The sequence below is a fragment of the Rosa chinensis genome, unplaced genomic scaffold (genome assembly GCF_002994745.2).
Source record: "Rosa chinensis cultivar Old Blush unplaced genomic scaffold, RchiOBHm-V2 RchiOBHmChr0c30, whole genome shotgun sequence".
Classification (NCBI taxonomy): Eukaryota; Viridiplantae; Streptophyta; class Magnoliopsida; order Rosales; family Rosaceae; genus Rosa; species Rosa chinensis.
The window spans coordinates 21,349-39,105 of NW_020126841.1; the positions used below are offsets into that span (position 1 = coordinate 21,349).

Sequence of the window (17,757 nt, forward strand, 5' to 3'; positions counted from 1 at the left end):
GCAAGATTGACTGTCCCCTTGACCAACTTCATTGTTTTTCTTCCAAATACTACAGGATCTTACTGTGAACTTTTCTCTAGCCAATTCAATAGAAGATACGATCCAGAGGGCCATTATTTATAGAGAACAATATCCCTTGTTCTAATAGGACTCGGCACTTAAACTAGGAAAGTATAAAACTACATGCCTTGTAAGATAAGGCAAATCTAAAACCAGGAAATCTGAAACCATAAACTTTAACTTGTTAGGATGGTAAAACATAATAGGAAGGTAAAAAAAAAAAATTAATGTCTCACTTTTAAATATTAATTCTCAAACTGTCGATTGGGGCCCAGAAGAAAACGAAAACAAAAGTGAGCCCATTGAATCATTGATGACGACTACACCAAAGTTAGATGGTCTAGGCCCAGAACAGAGACCCAGTAAACGTTAATTTAGAGTGTATAAATTAAAACCCTATCTACTGTCCAATTCTGAACCCTGAATCCTAAATCTTCAAACTCTCTCTACGCCTCCAGTATGATTGTCTATCTGCAACCAATATCCGATCTCGACCTGAACCCTGCCCAACTGAAAACTCTACGTACTAAACTCAAGCACCTCATCCGGCAAGGTCGCTATGTCGAGTTTGAATGTATGCTTTTGATCTTTGTTCTAGGGTTTGGAGGAATAGAATCTGCAATTTGCTTTGTTTTTTTTGTCAGTATTTGATTGAATTTTTGCTTGACTCTTGAGTTAGGTTTTGATTTACTAATCTAAGGAATCCTAGGGATAAGTCGAGTAGGAATCCTAGGTTACAAATTGTCCTTGGAAAACCTGACCGATAGTAATAAGCGACGAAACTCATCTCACGGAGTAGTTAGATTCAATGTGTGGAGTCGTCAACGCAAACTTGAAAACAAAGCTTGCTTCTATATCTTTGATGTTAAACACACACACACAATTTAAAAAAAAATTAATTCTAGCAAAACTCGTAGAGGAATTATTTTATACATGAAGGTTGTGTGAGCATGAAATTTTTCATTGTTTTACTGGTTTATTTAGTAGTTAGTTTGATTTTGTGAAATTTTTACAAGAAATAAACAATACGATGAAAAAGAAATCGGTTGATTCTCCCTCCGGTGATTGTTAAAGAGAAATCTACAAAATAAAAGTTGCTATATATTACTGTTCGTATTGCAGCTATCAATAAATAATCATTGCAACCTAGTGACGAGGTTAATTCAGGAATCCTAATTCTGGGAATCATTCTTCTATTACGCTCATCAAATATTCCTTACTTATTTTTTTTGGTTTTATTGTCAGCATCATCACGGAAGTTGTTGGCAAAACATGGATTAATTAGGAGCAAAGGAGAAGCACCGAATGCTCCTGACAACAGCCACCGTGGCTGCGGCCGTAGCGCAACTGGTGAAGGTTTAACTGACAGTCCTCCTTTACCAAAGGGCCATGGTTATATTTCTTTGGGAACCATGGTGGATAAGCATGGTAATGTCTCTGAAATACCTTCTAGCCGTTCTGCTCTCATGTATTGTGGTCTTTGTTGTAAAGAAGGAGACCACTGGACACGAAATTGTCCAGACTGGCATCGACCAGAACCAGAACCAGCATCTGCTGTTCAGACCAAGAGAAAAGAATCAAAATCAGTTGTTCAGACACAGAGAAAGAAAAAATCAAAATCCGCTGCTGGCACCAACAACAGCTCATATGAGACCAAAGAATGATGAGAACTGTCCGTCTTTGTGAGCCATGTTTTCTGAGAAGACTACTGGTGCGAAGAGAACAATTAGTCTTTTAAACTGTCTTTAAATGTCATATGCATAGTGGGAAACTTGTTTACTTTACTGTCATTATAACTAGGAAAGTGTTGTCGTGTTTTTTTGTTCATTTTTTAAGGATTTTGTCCGTCAACAGTTAAAATAATGATGGGATTGCGGTCTCCGATTGACTTGCATGCAGTTGAAAGTTTTTGTGAAAAGGTCGTCTTTTTTGGTGGGGAAATTATTTCCAAAGCCATCGATGAGATGGTGGTGAAATTTTTAGAAAAATCTGTGAAGGGACTCTTGGCCTGAGGGAGGGTAATGCATCAAGCCATAAATTGTTCTGTTTTGACAGGGTAGCTAATCTATGGATTTAACCGAGTGATTTTATGCTTGGACTGTGTTTTATTATGTCTTTGGAACGTACTGCTCCTAAAAGCTTCTCAAAGTGACTTTGATACCAGAAATCAAAGGCAACAATGATGTGTGTACAAGGTACCAGATTACATGACCAACATTACGACAGAATCTGTTCATTCAGACAGTTTGATATGTGATAGAATTGTAAGGAAGATTGAAGAAGATGATGAAAAAACCAGAAAAGAGAGAGAGCTTCGTATATTGATGCAGAGAGAATACAACTTGCACACAATACATCAGACTTGTTTTTCTACTTGTACATATTCTTAATATGAGTAACTTTCCATTTTTACCCTTAGCATCCCCCCTCAAGCTGATGGTAGGAAACTAACATCAGATTGCAACAATAATAAAATGTTGTGATTATAATAGAAGTGAAGATTCTTGCTTCAGCCAGGAGGAATGAGTGGTAGTAACTGAGAAGGATTGTCATGTGGCCAACGTAGACATATACTTGGTTGAGAGGCTTTCCTTAGCTTGAAGTTCTGAAGAAGATGGTAATTGAAAATCATAGTGATGCCTATGAAAACATTATGCAGCACTGTGGCCCCTCTTGAAGCAAATCTGACATTGTAAAGAAGAACCAATAGCAACAGCTTGCCTAGGAGCAAATCTTTGGGGGCAACTTTTAGCAATATGACCAAATTGTGAGCATATTTGACAATTATCACCAGGGAAAGTAACACTCTGATGACGAACTCCACCAGAAAAATCATAGACATGACAACCATTTGAATTCCTCAAGTCTTTGGACTTCACAGAGCCAATTGAGATTGTTGAAAATACCACCAGTGTTGTAGCAATTTGAGTTTCCACAACGATTACTAAATCCTCTAGATTGCACAGAACCGACATCTAACTTCCTATATGCATAGCAATTATAATTTCGATATGGTCCATGAGGAAAGTTATGATAGTACCTGCCACCACCTTTACCTTGATTCCTTGGATGAAAATATCTTGTGAGAACCATGTTGTACAATCCTTGAGTATGTGCACTGACATGATGGGATTTAGAAAGCTGACAACCTTGGTTTCTTGTAGCTGTAGGAGTCATTGGAGCAGAGGCAATGATATTTTGTTCTTGATCAAGAGAGTCTTGGTTTCTTGTAGCTGTTGAAGTAATTGGAGCAGAGGCAATAATCTTCTGTTCTCGATCAAGATCAGCTTCAACATCTAAGAGTAGTGTACGAAGTTCTGGTAAAGATGTAGATGATTCCTTAGTACGAATGATCAATCTGGTAGTTGCATATTCAGCAGGGAGCCCATTCAAGATCAAACTCACTATTTCATCATCGTGAATAAGAATTCCAGCTACAAAGAGTTTGTCCCGAATAGTTTTAAAGCGTTCCATATACTTGTCAATACTATCATTACCTTTCCGGATTTTCTGCATGGAGGTCTTTAAACTTTGAAAGTTTAGCATATCTATCTTCAAGGGAATACCAAACTTCTTTTGAGGTTTTACTCCCAACAATGAATGAAAGAGCTGAAGATGACAAAGTACCAGCTAGTAGAGCCATTACGGCAGAGTCATGCTTCCTCCAGTCCTTATACTCTTGTGTAAGCTCATGGGTAATTCCAGCCTCTTGTGAAGGACAAGGGATAGACCCATCAATATATCCCATTAGATCACACCCTACCAACATTGACTCGAGCATAAATCGCCAAGTTACGTAATTAGTGTCATCTAGCTGAAAAGTGATAATATTCGAGAAGTTGGAAAGGAGATAACTGTCCAACTGATTGCTATTCATGATCCTTGTAGTACCAAATTCTTCTTCACAAGAAACCAAATGCAAACTCACCCAAATTTTCTTCACCCAACTGTAGCAGAGACTCTTGCTTATCCAATACAATTGCAGAAATCACCCAAATACTAATTCTGCATATATAGTCTAGCTTCTCCCAGCAACAACAACAACAACTAATTCTTTACCAACTTTCAATTTTGGACAATAACCATTTCAAATAGAACATATGCTTCTGTTCAAATGTAGTCAAAATTTCAACTATGCTACAATTATTTGTCCAAGAAGTCACTATTCAGAGAACAAGATTCACAAAACTTTAGCAGAACATATGCTTTACCAGCAAATCCAGACCACCATTTCATCAATTTTCTTGACTACAGTACTTAACCAATTTACTTCTTTCAAATTTCTTTGTCAACAATCAATCAAGCATAGACATCATACTTAGATCAACAAACAATTCGAGAAACCCAAAATCATGACAGAAAGAAGCTCTGCACTAAAGTCCCCAAATTTCTAGGGTTTGTAAACAGATCAAGAATTCAACTTGTCACTGATGCAAATACTTTGAGCTTCAAAAATTGATGACGAACACAATTCATATAAATCCAAAGCTTCGATGAAGGAAAACAACCTTGAATTTCAACAATCTGAACCTGAATCAACTTGATGAAGATTTCACTTATCTGAACCTAATTGGCTTGAACACTGCAAATTGACGAAGAAGAATGCTGAAGAACTAAGCTAGAAAACTCTTCAATCCTTGAGAGAACTAGCTAGGTCACCGATCGACCTGAGCTCCTGATACCATGATAGAATTGTAAGGAAGATTGAAGAAGATGATGAAAAAACCAGAAAAGAGAGAGAGAGCTTCGTATATTGATGCAGAGGGAATACAACTTGCACACAATACATCAGACTTGTTTTTCTACTTCTACATTTTCTTAATATGAGTAAATTTCCATTTTTACCCTTAACAATATGATCCTCTGTCGCTGAATCTGTTCATTCAGACAAAAAACAACTATCAGCCTTTGAGGAACAAAATAATTGGCAACATTGGAATCAGTTTCTTCCAATCAACAATTGGCAACATTGGAATCACTTTCTTACCGGAGGTTGGATCACAGTAATCCCTAATCAAGGTGATGAATCAGCTATACTAAATAAGCCGCAAATTTAAAGTTTTTTTTTTTTTTTTTTTGTCTATTCCCCAATCTAGAATCATGAAACAGTCACAATAACATCTGGTAGGATTGTAGTAACACAATGTATAACCTAATGTGAGATGTTAATTCATTCATATTCAAAACTCATGCATGGTTGAACTGGTATCTCTATTTTTAGTGAAATGGGTTTGGTTATAAAGGAAAGTCTGATAACTATATGCCATTTCTGGCCATACAACATTACGACAAGTTGAACCCCTGGCCTATTATTGATCTTCTCTTAGTTTCTCCTTTTCCTTTAAGTGATGGCAGTCTTTCTTCTGTTGTAGGTGGTTATAAGAAAGCTAGCTTTAAAGGTATAAAACGCATCAACACAGCATGATTTACAACGTAACTTGTATTACAATGAGAGTTTGAAGGACGTACCAAAATGTCTAGCTAGCAGCTTAATTTACATTCGAAAAGTTAATTAATAGTAGATTTTAGCTTTGTAGAATAGGTCAATACTCATTCAAAAACCCTCTAATCCTTTGTCCACCTCTACTCAAAAAAGCCTACAGTTTTTTCTAATAACCAATACAGTATCAAGATGGATCTCTCTGTTTTGGTAAGGTAGCTATTTTCGCTCTTATTCATCTATGTCCAAAGCTACAGATATTATATCAGTGCACCCTTCACTTCTTGGTGTACATATGAAGAAATACATGTATAGTGTATAATATTGCAGGAACAGGTACCACTTTTTCATAATAATTCTAGAATGTGTTTCACTTCTGTTAGATATCGACTATGTGCGATTCCCAGTACTTTTTTACACCCCATATATATATTGAAGAATCAGCAGTAAGGAGAAAAATGATACATGAGATCTATCTAAGGATCGAAAAGATGATAAGCTTCCGAAAATGATCGATTTAAAACGCAAAGTCTAATATAAGATATGAAAGAAAGAAATGAAAGTGAAATCAAAGGAATGAAAGTGTATAGCATTGTTGGTTCAGAATAAAAGCTAGTAAAATTAGGGAGAATTCTTGGGTACCTTGGTGTTTGCCATACCCTCATTTTGTTAAATATTTTGGATCATTGGATTAGTAATATATCCAATGGTTCAAAATATTTAACAAATTGGTAACCTGTTTAGCCCTTAGCCTTTCTAATTATGCTACTCATTTCCAATAAGCAAATATGTTAACACAAACTACTAATTGAATTGAAAACAATAAAGCCAATTAATATTTAATTATCAATTGACAATTCACAATAATGATTTTTCTTTTTTCAAAAAAAAATAAAAGAACCTTCTATCCTAAGTTCACCGAATTACTATTAGTTAAATAGTCTATATTACTAATTAATTTTATTATTAGTGAATTAATGTTTGATTAATGCTTGTTATTAATGGACAATTACACAATTGAAAATTATGTTTTTTCCTTATTAAAAACAAAACCTTCTAACCTAAGTTTGCAAAATTAGTATTAGTTAAGTAGTCTTTATTACCAATTAATTATATCATTAGTAGTTTCGTTAACCAAATATAATTCTTTTTACATGCATTTTATGACAACCACAACAATTAGTGTAAAAATAAATAATATTTGTTTTAAATGTAGTCAAATGAGAACCAACTTTAGGACTTATTTACTCAAATGAGAATCTACTTTACTCTAATGAGAACCTATTACAATTACCACTTTTAGGACTTAATTACTCAAATGAGAACATAATACTTTACTCTAACGAAGACCTTATTTACTTTAATGAGAATTTTTTTTTTCTTTCTAATTACCACATGTGTCCTCAAAGTGATTACATGAGTCCTCAGAGTGGTAAATATTATATAAAATAGAACATGTATGAGAAATGTTAATGTCCATATCTTTACCCGTCCTCATTTGTGTAATAAAGTTCTCCCTTGCATAATGAAAGTAATATATTGTGTAATGTCCATCGTGGAATTAGTAATTACTCTTAATCGACGTAATTTACCACAAATTCCAACAATTAACAAAAAAGTGAAAAGTTTTGTTCTAATTATAGTAATTACTCCACCTAAACTAATGTACTAATTTATGGACAATTTAACAAGTATGACAACCAATTTGTTGTCAGAGTGGTAAATCTTTATGTTTTTATCATTAATGAAATGATTACTACAATGGCTACACATTTTACCACAATCACAACAATTGATGTAAAAGATGTAACTTTTGTCCTATTTATAGTAATTACTCAACCTAAACTAATGTACTAATTTATGGAAATTTAACAAGTGCAACAACAAATTTGTTGTCAAAGGGGTAAATCGTTATATTTTTATCATTAATGGAATAATTACTCAATGACTACCTATTTTACCATAACTGGCAACTATTGGTGTAAAAGCGGTAACTTTTGTTCTGATTGTAGTAATTATTTCAAAAACTATATACCATACCAACCATTTTACAATTCCGACGACATTTGTGTTGTGAACATGGTAAAATTAAAATTAGACCAAAAGATATGTAACAACTCAGTATTGTAAGGGGCTTCTCCACTTGATAATCAAGGTTCTAAATTTGATAAAAGTTGTCCAAATATGATATTTACATCTTTGACCACTCAATTACAGGAACCACAACAACTGTTGTCATAAGTCATAATTGTAGTTCAACTATGTGTAATTTATTATTTTGACAATACTTGTTACATGATTTTTAACAATGTTACATATCAAGAAAGAGTGTGTTGTTAATATGGTAAATTTTATTTTTAAAAATGACACATGTCGATATTTAATTGGGTAACCTATTGACCAATTCAATAGGTTTCCACTATATTAATTTACTAAAAGTAAAAAAAAATAAGGGTATGCCATACATCAAGGTACCCAAGAAAATTAGTAGGTAACTGATATCAGAATAGGGAAACTGAGTACTTTGAAGTGTGTCTGCTGCGCTAGAGGAGAAGGTCCCGCGTCTATGCGTTTGTAATATACGGGAAGTCCGGAACCTCTCTAATTACATATCTTATTGAAAAGTATGTCATATTATGGCGACAGAAAATATGTAATATAATATGAGAATGTGACTTTTAATTAAATTTTAAAATAGCTAAGCAAACAAGAAGTTCACTCTATAGTAAGTTGACAACCACTATTTCCAGGTTTCGACTCTGCTAAATCTCATAAAAGAATTAAAATCTTACATTTGGCCTCTCAAAAATAATAATAATAGTTCTTTGAGGATGCGGATGGTATATTTTTTTGCCACTTAGTTAATTAAACTCATTCCTTCAAGCTATGAAACTGCAAAGGGCTTGAGGATTGTTCATCTGCATTCAAGACAAACAAAACACAAACTAATTGCAGATTTTTAATTGAAGAAAATCATGAATTTAGTTGGAAACGTAGTGTGTTCTAATAAATGAATCGCCTGAAACGTATCATCTCACCCTGACTCCGGAGGCTCAAAGTTTACATCCAAATTAATTATAATTCAACACATTATTTTTTTCGGCATGGACGTACGTCCTTCTTCTCGCAGGGAAACATGGTGCGACAATCTCTAAATTGTTGGATTTTGATGATGGTGATGAAATGTAGAAGATGAAGAAGAAGAAACAGAAAACAAAGAAAAGCTACTGATATAGTGATATTTCTCTCTGTTATCTCTAATACAATCATGCGCTTAGTCTATTTAAACTAACTCTGCTAGTACAAAAGCTGTGACAAACATCTATCAAAACTTTGACTTTTACTCAGTTAATGATTCCATGGTGCTCAATGAAACTTCAATCCATATCCGGATAGGAGAGACCGTATGATGGCTTGATGATGCCTAAAAGAAGATCTCAGGGGTAAGATGTTGCTATGGAATCCAAGTACAAAAGACTCCAAAATATTACCAAGTCCTTTTTCTATGACTTCCGTACTGATTTTTTTTTGTTTTATCGGTAACATCACGGTCGTTGTGGGAAAAACATGGAATTAGGAGCAAGGGAGAAGCACCAAATGCTCGTGCCAACAGCCGCCGTTGCCGTCACGTACCTTGGCTGTGGCCATGGCGCAATGGGTGAAGGTTTGACTGACGAGCCTTCTTTTTTTCTTTGAATAAACTGACAAGCCTTCTTTACAGAAGGGACATGGTTATCTTTGGAAACTTCGGAGGATGCGGATCATGAAAATTCCTTTGTAATACTTTCTGCTCTCATGTCTTTGTGGTAAGGAAGGTGACCACTGGCCAAGAAATTGTCCGAACCCGCATCGATCAGTCCCAGAACAAGAACCATGCAAAATCATAATCTGCTGTTCAGATCAGCAAGAAAAACAAAAACAAAAAAATCAATGCAAAATCAGTTGTTTAGACACAAGGAAAGAAAAAATCAAAATCCCCTGCTGGCACCAACAACAGCACATAAGAGACCAAAGAATGATGAGAACTTTCGGTCTTTGTGAGGCATATTTACTGAGAAAACTGCTGGTTCGAAGAGAACGATTAGTCTTTTGAACTCTCATTAAATGTGCATATATAATATATATGGGGAACTTGTTCTTTACTCTCATAAGCTCTCCGTTGCTTGACTTGAAATTGTAGAATTAAGTTGATGTCGCTTTTAAATTCTTTCTTATATATTGCACTATGTTGTGCCAATTCTGGAGGAATGTTTAATATAATGCGCGCTTTCTCTCAAGTCCAAACCAAAAGAAAATGAAGAAAATGATTTCTCTTGCCACAAAAACAAAAGGAAGTCATGAACTTGTAACCAAAAAACAAAAGGAAGTCAAAAATAAAAAACAAAAGGACCTTCAGCGGACACATTATATTATAACTAATTTGCGAAATTCCTAACTAAAGTGAACGCAGATGCACTCCATCACTTGGACACCTTGGTAATAGTTTAGAAGGTCAAATACTTGCAGTACCATGAATTAGTAGCATCCTTCATGTTACAGATTCGTTTCAACAAGTCTTCTGAGCTCCATCCAATATAAACAGGCTTCTCTGGGCTGCCAGAACGTTTAAAATTGCCTTGGAAATAATCTTCTATAGCGTTATGACGTAGGGGAGGAGCTACGGTAGTAATAGTATTGTATGCTTGTACAGCCTTGTTTACTTGGTTGAACACGAAACGGTGAAAGTAGAAATCGTACTTCTTTGCTACAAAATGGCTTGCTTCTAGGTGCTGCTGTAAGTCTATATCTCCCGTCGGCCTTTCAAAATTAAAAATAAAAGAAGTTCATTAGTTCATTCATCACACACACACAATGTAGATGTATACACCAACATATTTTAAGTGGAGATCATTTGTACATACCAGACTCTGAGTATGAGGTCTTCAAGACCATCACCTTCCCACACAAGTTTGGAATAGGAATTCGTAGGGTAAAGCACAAAAAATGTTCTGCTATGAACGTCATCTGCTCCTCTAGGCATAAGGTTATAAAATTTGGGGTAGACTTGCAAAGCATGGTAGGTCTCGAGATAAGACGTGGTTTTAGACACATGTATCACTAGATGGAAATACAAAAGATATAAATCAGTATAAAAAAATAAAAAAATTATATTGATACAAAAGAAGTCTAAAATATATAATATCACAAGAAATTGTATTACCATTTAGATTTCCACCACAGTACTTATCACAGAAAGTTGCATAAAATAAGGCATGCAAAGCCAAGTTATATGCACGTTCCTTAGTCATGCGTATGTGTTCGCCATAATTTGTGCTAAAATAACGGCTCAATTTAGCGGGAGTGAAATCAAGTAAAATCAAATAAAACAAAATAAAATAAGTATCAAGAAGCACATACTTTGCTGACTGCAAAATAAGGTAAGCATGATCCTCACCGGACCCTAGTGTTATCATTGTTGCGCCAGGATCGCTTTCTATAATATTGTAGCCCACAAGAGTAACACTATGAACTTGAAAGCCCTGCATACAACACATTAATACAAATTGGAAGTTTGTTTTCTGTTTTTTTTTTTTTTTTTTCCGTCTACGGTTCATCAATACAACGATACACTAAGTAATCTTAGCTCGTTAGAGACGTAAACTGGTTTGATACAGAGGTAGAGTAGTCATCCCAAACTAGTCTATCAATATATAGAGTTTATCTACCTCTAAACCAAACTAGACTAGTCTACTTAATATATCGATACATTAACCGTAGATCTTCCCGTGTAGATAATCTGATGAGAACTTTTAAGTGACAAAACTAGGTTGTTTCATTACCTTCTCGGGGTCGTATCCACCGATGATGGTCCCAAACGAATAATCCTCATTGTACTCCTTTTTGCATTCGTCCAACAGGCCGCTATTATATTTTATGAATTTACGTAAATACTCTTTTGTTATTTTTACTGCTTCGTCAAGTGATCTAGGTGACTGTATCAAGCAAAACAAGTGGTCAGTTTATGATTTAAAATTAAATATCGACTTACAAAGCTGAGATATAGGTGCTCATACATGTCGACGCACGTGAAGGTACATTTTCTCCCAATCTTTATTAAACCCCATACATGTGCAAAATAAGTTTATGCTGGAAGACAGGCTCTTAATTTTTTCTTTCTCGTCTGTCACTGAAAATATAAGATTTCAAGCGTAAACATTCATGGTGTTTGGTAGCTAAAAACAAAGGATCGATCAAGAACAAACTTACATAGTTTTCCTTGTATTTTGCCATTATGCATACGGCTAGATGTGGTCCTCGAATCTATGCCCATCATGATGCCTCCTTCATATACAAATGCAAGATTGACTGTCCCCTTGACCAACTTCATTGTTTTTCTTCCAAATACTACAGGATCTTACTGTGAACTTTTCTCTAGCCAATTCAATAGAAGATACGATCCAGAGGGCCATTATTTATAGAGAACAATATCCCTTGTTCTAATAGGACTCGGCACTTAAACTAGGAAAGTATAAAACTACATGCCTTGTAAGATAAGGCAAATCTAAAACCAGGAAATCTGAAACCATAAACTTTAACTTGTTAGGATGGTAAAACATAATAGGAAGGTAAAAAAAAAAAAATTAATGTCTCACTTTTAAATATTAATTCTCAAACTGTCGATTGGGGCCCAGAAGAAAACGAAAACAAAAGTGAGCCCATTGAATCATTGATGACGACTACACCAAAGTTAGATGGTCTAGGCCCAGAACAGAGACCCAGTAAACGTTAATTTAGAGTGTATAAATTAAAACCCTATCTACTGTCCAATTCTGAACCCTGAATCCTAAATCTTCAAACTCTCTCTACGCCTCCAGTATGATTGTCTATCTGCAACCAATATCCGATCTCGACCTGAACCCTGCCCAACTGAAAACTCTACGTACTAAACTCAAGCACCTCATCCGGCAAGGTCGCTATGTCGAGTTTGAATGTATGCTTTTGATCTTTGTTCTAGGGTTTGGAGGAATAGAATCTGCAATTTGCTTTGTTTTTTTTGTCAGTATTTGATTGAATTTTTGCTTGACTCTTGAGTTAGGTTTTGATTTACTAATCTAAGGAATCCTAGGGATAAGTCGAGTAGGAATCCTAGGTTACAAATTGTCCTTGGAAAACCTGACCGATAGTAATAAGCGACGAAACTCATCTCACGGAGTAGTTAGATTCAATGTGTGGAGTCGTCAACGCAAACTTGAAAACAAAGCTTGCTTCTATATCTTTGATGTTAAACACACACACACAATTTAAAAAAAAATTAATTCTAGCAAAACTCGTAGAGGAATTATTTTATACATGAAGGTTGTGTGAGCATGAAATTTTTCATTGTTTTACTGGTTTATTTAGTTAGTTTGATTTTGTGAAATTTTTACAAGAAATAAACAATACGATGAAAAAGAAATCGGTTGATTCCCCTCCGGTGATTGTTAAAGAGAAATCTACAAAATAAAAGTTGCTATATATTACTGTTCGTATTGCAGCTATCAATAAATAATCATTGCAACCTAGTGACGAGGTTAATTCAGGAATCCTAATTCTGGGAATCATTCTTCTATTACGCTCATCAAATATTCCTTACTTATTTTTTTGGTTTTATTGTCAGCATCATCACGGAAGTTGTTGGCAAAACATGGATTAATTAGGAGCAAAGAGAAGCACCGAATGCTCCTGACAACAGCCACCGTGGCTGCGGCCGTAGCGCAACTGGTGAAGGTTTAACTGACAGTCCTCCTTTACCAAAGGGCCATGGTTATATTTCTTTGGGAACCATGGTGGATAAGCATGGTAATGTCTCTGAAATACCTTCTAGCCGTTCTGCTCTCATGTATTGTGGTCTTTGTTGTAAAGAAGGAGACCACTGGACACGAAATTGTCCAGACTGGCATCGACCAGAACCAGAACCAGCATCTGCTGTTCAGACCAAAGAAAAGAATCAAAATCAGTTGTTCAGACACAGAGAAAGAAAAAATCAAAATCCGCTGCTGGCACCAACAACAGCTCATATGAGACCAAAGAATGATGAGAACTGTCCGTCTTTGTGAGCCATGTTTTCTGAGAAGACTACTGGTGCGAAGAGAACAATTAGTCTTTTAAACTGTCTTTAAATGTCATATGCATAGTGGGAAACTTGTTTACTTTACTGTCATTATAACTAGGAAAGTGTTGTCGTTTTTTTGTTCATTTTTTAAGGATTTTGTCCGTCAACAGTTAAAATAATGATGGGATTGCGGTCTCCGATTGACTTGCATGCAGTTGAAAGTTTTTGTGAAAAGGTCGTCTTTTTTGGTGGGGAAATTATTTCCAAAGCCATCGATGAGATGGTGGTGAAATTTTTAGAAAAATCTGTGAAGGGACTCTTGGCCTGAGGGAGGGTAATGCATCAAGCCATAAATTGTTCTGTTTTGACAGGGTAGCTAATCTATGGATTTAACCGAGTGATTTTATGCTTGGACTGTGTTTTATTATGTCTTTGGAACGTACTGCTCCTAAAAGCTTCTCAAAGTGACTTTGATACCAGAAATCAAAGGCAACAATGATGTGTGTACAAGGTACCAGATTACATGACCAACATTACGACAGAATCTGTTCATTCAGACAGTTTGATATGTGATAGAATTGTAAGGAAGATTGAAGAAGATGATGAAAAAACCAGAAAAGAGAGAGAGCTTCGTATATTGATGCAGAGAGAATACAACTTGCACACAATACATCAGACTTGTTTTTCTACTTGTACATATTCTTAATATGAGTAACTTTCCATTTTTACCCTTAGCATCCCCCCTCAAGCTGATGGTAGGAAACTAACATCAGATTGCAACAATAATAAAATGTTGTGATTATAATAGAAGTGAAGATTCTTGCTTCAGCCAGGAGGAATGAGTGGTAGTAACTGAGAAGGATTGTCATGTGGCCAACGTAGACATATACTTGGTTGAGAGGCTTTCCTTAGCTTGAAGTTCTGAAGAAGATGGTAATTGAAAATCATAGTGATGCCTATGAAAACATTATGCAGCACTGTGGCCCCTCTTGAAGCAAATCTGACATTGTAAAGAAGAACCAATAGCAACAGCTTGCCTAGGAGCAAATCTTTGGGGCAACTTTTAGCAATATGACCAAATTGTGAGCATATTTGACAATTATCACCAGGGAAAGTAACACTCTGATGACGAACTCCACCAGAAAAATCATAGACATGACAACCATTTGAATTCCTCAAGTCTTTGGACTTCACAGAGCCAATTGAGATTGTTGAAAATACCACCAGTGTTGTAGCAATTTGAGTTTCCACAACGATTACTAAATCCTCTAGATTGCACAGAACCGACATCTAACTTCCTATATGCATAGCAATTATAATTTCGATATGGTCCATGAGGAAAGTTATGATAGTACCTGCCACCACCTTTACCTTGATTCCTTGGATGAAAATATCTTGTGAGAACCATGTTGTACAATCCTTGAGTATGTGCACTGACATGATGGGATTTAGAAAGCTGACAACCTTGGTTTCTTGTAGCTGTAGGAGTCATTGGAGCAGAGGCAATATTTTGTTCTTGATCAAGAGAGTCTTGGTTTCTTGTAGCTGTTGAAGTAATTGGAGCAGAGGCAATAATCTTCTGTTCTCGATCAAGATCAGCTTCAACATCTAAGAGTAGTGTACGAAGTTCTGGTAAAGATGTAGATGATTCCTTAGTACGAATGATCAATCTGGTAGTTGCATATTCAGCAGGGAGCCCATTCAAGATCAAACTCACTATTTCATCATCGTGAATAAGAATTCCAGCTACAAAGAGTTGTCCCGAATAGTTTAAAGCGTTCCATATACTTGTCAATACTATCATTACCTTTCCGGATTTTCTGCATGGAGGTCTTTAAACTTTGAAAGTTTAGCATATCTATCTTCAAGGGAATACCAAACTTCTTTTGAGGTTTTACTCCCAACAATGAATGAAAGAGCTGAAGATGACAAAGTACCAGCTAGTAGAGCCATTACGGCAGAGTCATGCTTCCTCCAGTCCTTATACTCTTGTGTAAGCTCATGGGTAATTCCAGCCTCTTGTGAAGGACAAGGATAGACCCATCAATATATCCCATTAGATCACACCCTACCAACATTGACTCGAGCATAAATCGCCAAGTTACGTAATTAGTGTCATCTAGCTGAAAAGTGATAATATTCGAGAAGTTGGAAAGGAGATAACTGTCCAACTGATTGCTATTCATGATCCTTGTAGTACCAAATTCTTCTTCACAAGAAACCAAATGCAAACTCACCCAAATTTTCTTCACCCAACTGTAGCAGACTCTTGCTTATCCAATACAATTGCAGAAATCACCCAAATACTAATTCTGCATATATAGTCTAGCTTCTCCCAGCAACAACAACAACAACTAATTCTTTACCAACTTTCAATTTTGGACAATAACCATTTCAAATAGAACATATGCTTCTGTTCAAATGTAGTCAAAATTTCAACTATGCTACAATTATTTGTCCAAGAAGTCACTATTCAGAGAACAAGATTCACAAAACTTTAGCAGAACATATGCTTTACCAGCAAATCCAGACCACCATTTCATCAATTTTCTTGACTACAGTACTTAACCAATTTACTTCTTTCAAATTTCTTTGTCAACAATCAATCAAGCATAGACATCATACTTAGATCAACAAACAATTCGAGAAACCCAAAATCATGACAGAAAGAAGCTCTGCACTAAAGTCCCCAAATTTCTAGGGTTTGTAAACAGATCAAGAATTCAACTTGTCACTGATGCAAATACTTTGAGCTTCAAAAATTGATGACGAACACAATTCATATAAATCCAAAGCTTCGATGAAGGAAAACAACCTTGAATTTCAACAATCTGAACCTGAATCAACTTGATGAAGATTTCACTTATCTGAACCTAATTGGCTTGAACACTGCAAATTGACGAAGAAGAATGATAAGAGCACAAAGTGTGACATTTTTAATATATATTTTTCCTCATTTGGCTAAGTTATTCTCTTAAAACTAATAATTATAATAAAGTTTATGTTTTTAGTTAATTCAAGGTCGGAAATGGTGAAAATAGTAAAAACAGGGCATAAATGAGCATAAATTAAAGACAAGTCATTTTAGAAACTTTCCTCTTTCATTTTAGAAATATTTCCTATTTGTTTTAGGAAACTTCTTCATTTGAACTTTTCTATTTCTGATTTTTGTATTTTAATGAGAGTCCATCCATTAAAAACTCTTGAGTGATGAAATCAAGAAAAATTGAAGGATTAATCAGGAAGAATTCGAGGAGATAAAATGGATTGTTTTAATCAAATTTATTCCTAATTATCTGATTTCTTATTGATTATAAACTCTAATTAAATTCTGATTTTTCTTGATTGTAGGAGTTTATTGTGTGCACAATTCTTGGAAGAAATTAGTGCAAATCAAAGGAGAAATAAGGATGTATCTGGTCGCTATTCAAGGCATATACAATGAGCCATTAAGGGGAAAAGAAATCAGAAAATTCATGACTTTGTCAAGAGAAAATCAAGCAAATTTGGAGGAGAAATCACCTCAAGATGATTGGCCATGATTGAATCACAAGAGATGAGAATTCCACTATAAATAGCAGCCATTCTCTACACCAAAATCATCACTTCCTGACCAAGATTACTTCCTAGCATCAGTTCTTAGCTAAAAATTATTCTATAGCTCTGCCCAATTCACTTCTCAAACCTCCATCACATACAAGATCGTGATCACCATCCTTCCATCAATCTAAGAAGTTCTTAGGCGCTGAGTCAAGGACGCTCCACCACCATAGCAGAGACGAGTTCATCACCTTGTTGCTAAGCCGCTGAGGAAAGCTTCAAAAGTGTAACTATGACTCTACTTATGATCTTTCTTTCGGTTTTGTGTGTTTGGATTTGTGATTGTGTAATTGGAGACATGAGATTTTAGAATATTTTTATTAATATTTTGAGATTTTCAGTTTATTATTGAGTTAATTTGAGAATTCTTTTATGATGCATGTTACAATCTTATGCCCTTTTATGTGTTTAGATTTTCAGAGTTAGGTTAATAAGTTTGCATGCTAGAATCACGCTGAGTATTCATGTGTGTTTGCTTAATTTGCCAAGAGTAATTATTATTTGTTAAGACGCTGAGTAAACAAGTAGTAATTAGTTCTAAAGAGTGGTAAAAATCATGCTTTAATGATTAAACGATTCTGGAAAT

At 35.3% G+C, this 17,757-nt stretch overlaps 1 protein-coding gene across 1 annotated transcript; it reads left to right on the forward strand.

The window, feature by feature from the left end:
* Positions 1–308: 308 nt before the first annotated feature.
* Positions 309–4,099, forward strand: LOC121050894. The gene is made up of 2 exons (XM_040512319.1): positions 309–634; positions 1,306–4,099. The coding sequence occupies exons 1-2, from the start codon at positions 520–522 to the stop codon at positions 1,722–1,724; spliced, it is 534 nt and encodes a 177-aa protein (XP_040368253.1). The 5' UTR covers positions 309–519; the 3' UTR covers positions 1,725–4,099.
* The last annotated feature ends 13,658 nt before the right edge of the window (positions 4,100–17,757 follow it).

Excerpts from the sequence above, each read along its gene's own strand:
- LOC121050894 (XM_040512319.1), top strand. The coding sequence starts at position 520 with ATGATTGTCTATCTGCAACCAATATCCGATCTCGACCTGAACCCTGCC. Across the intron at positions 635-1,305 it reads TCGCTATGTCGAGTTTGAAT|CATCATCACGGAAGTTGTTG; the intron begins GTATGCTTTTGA and ends TTTTATTGTCAG.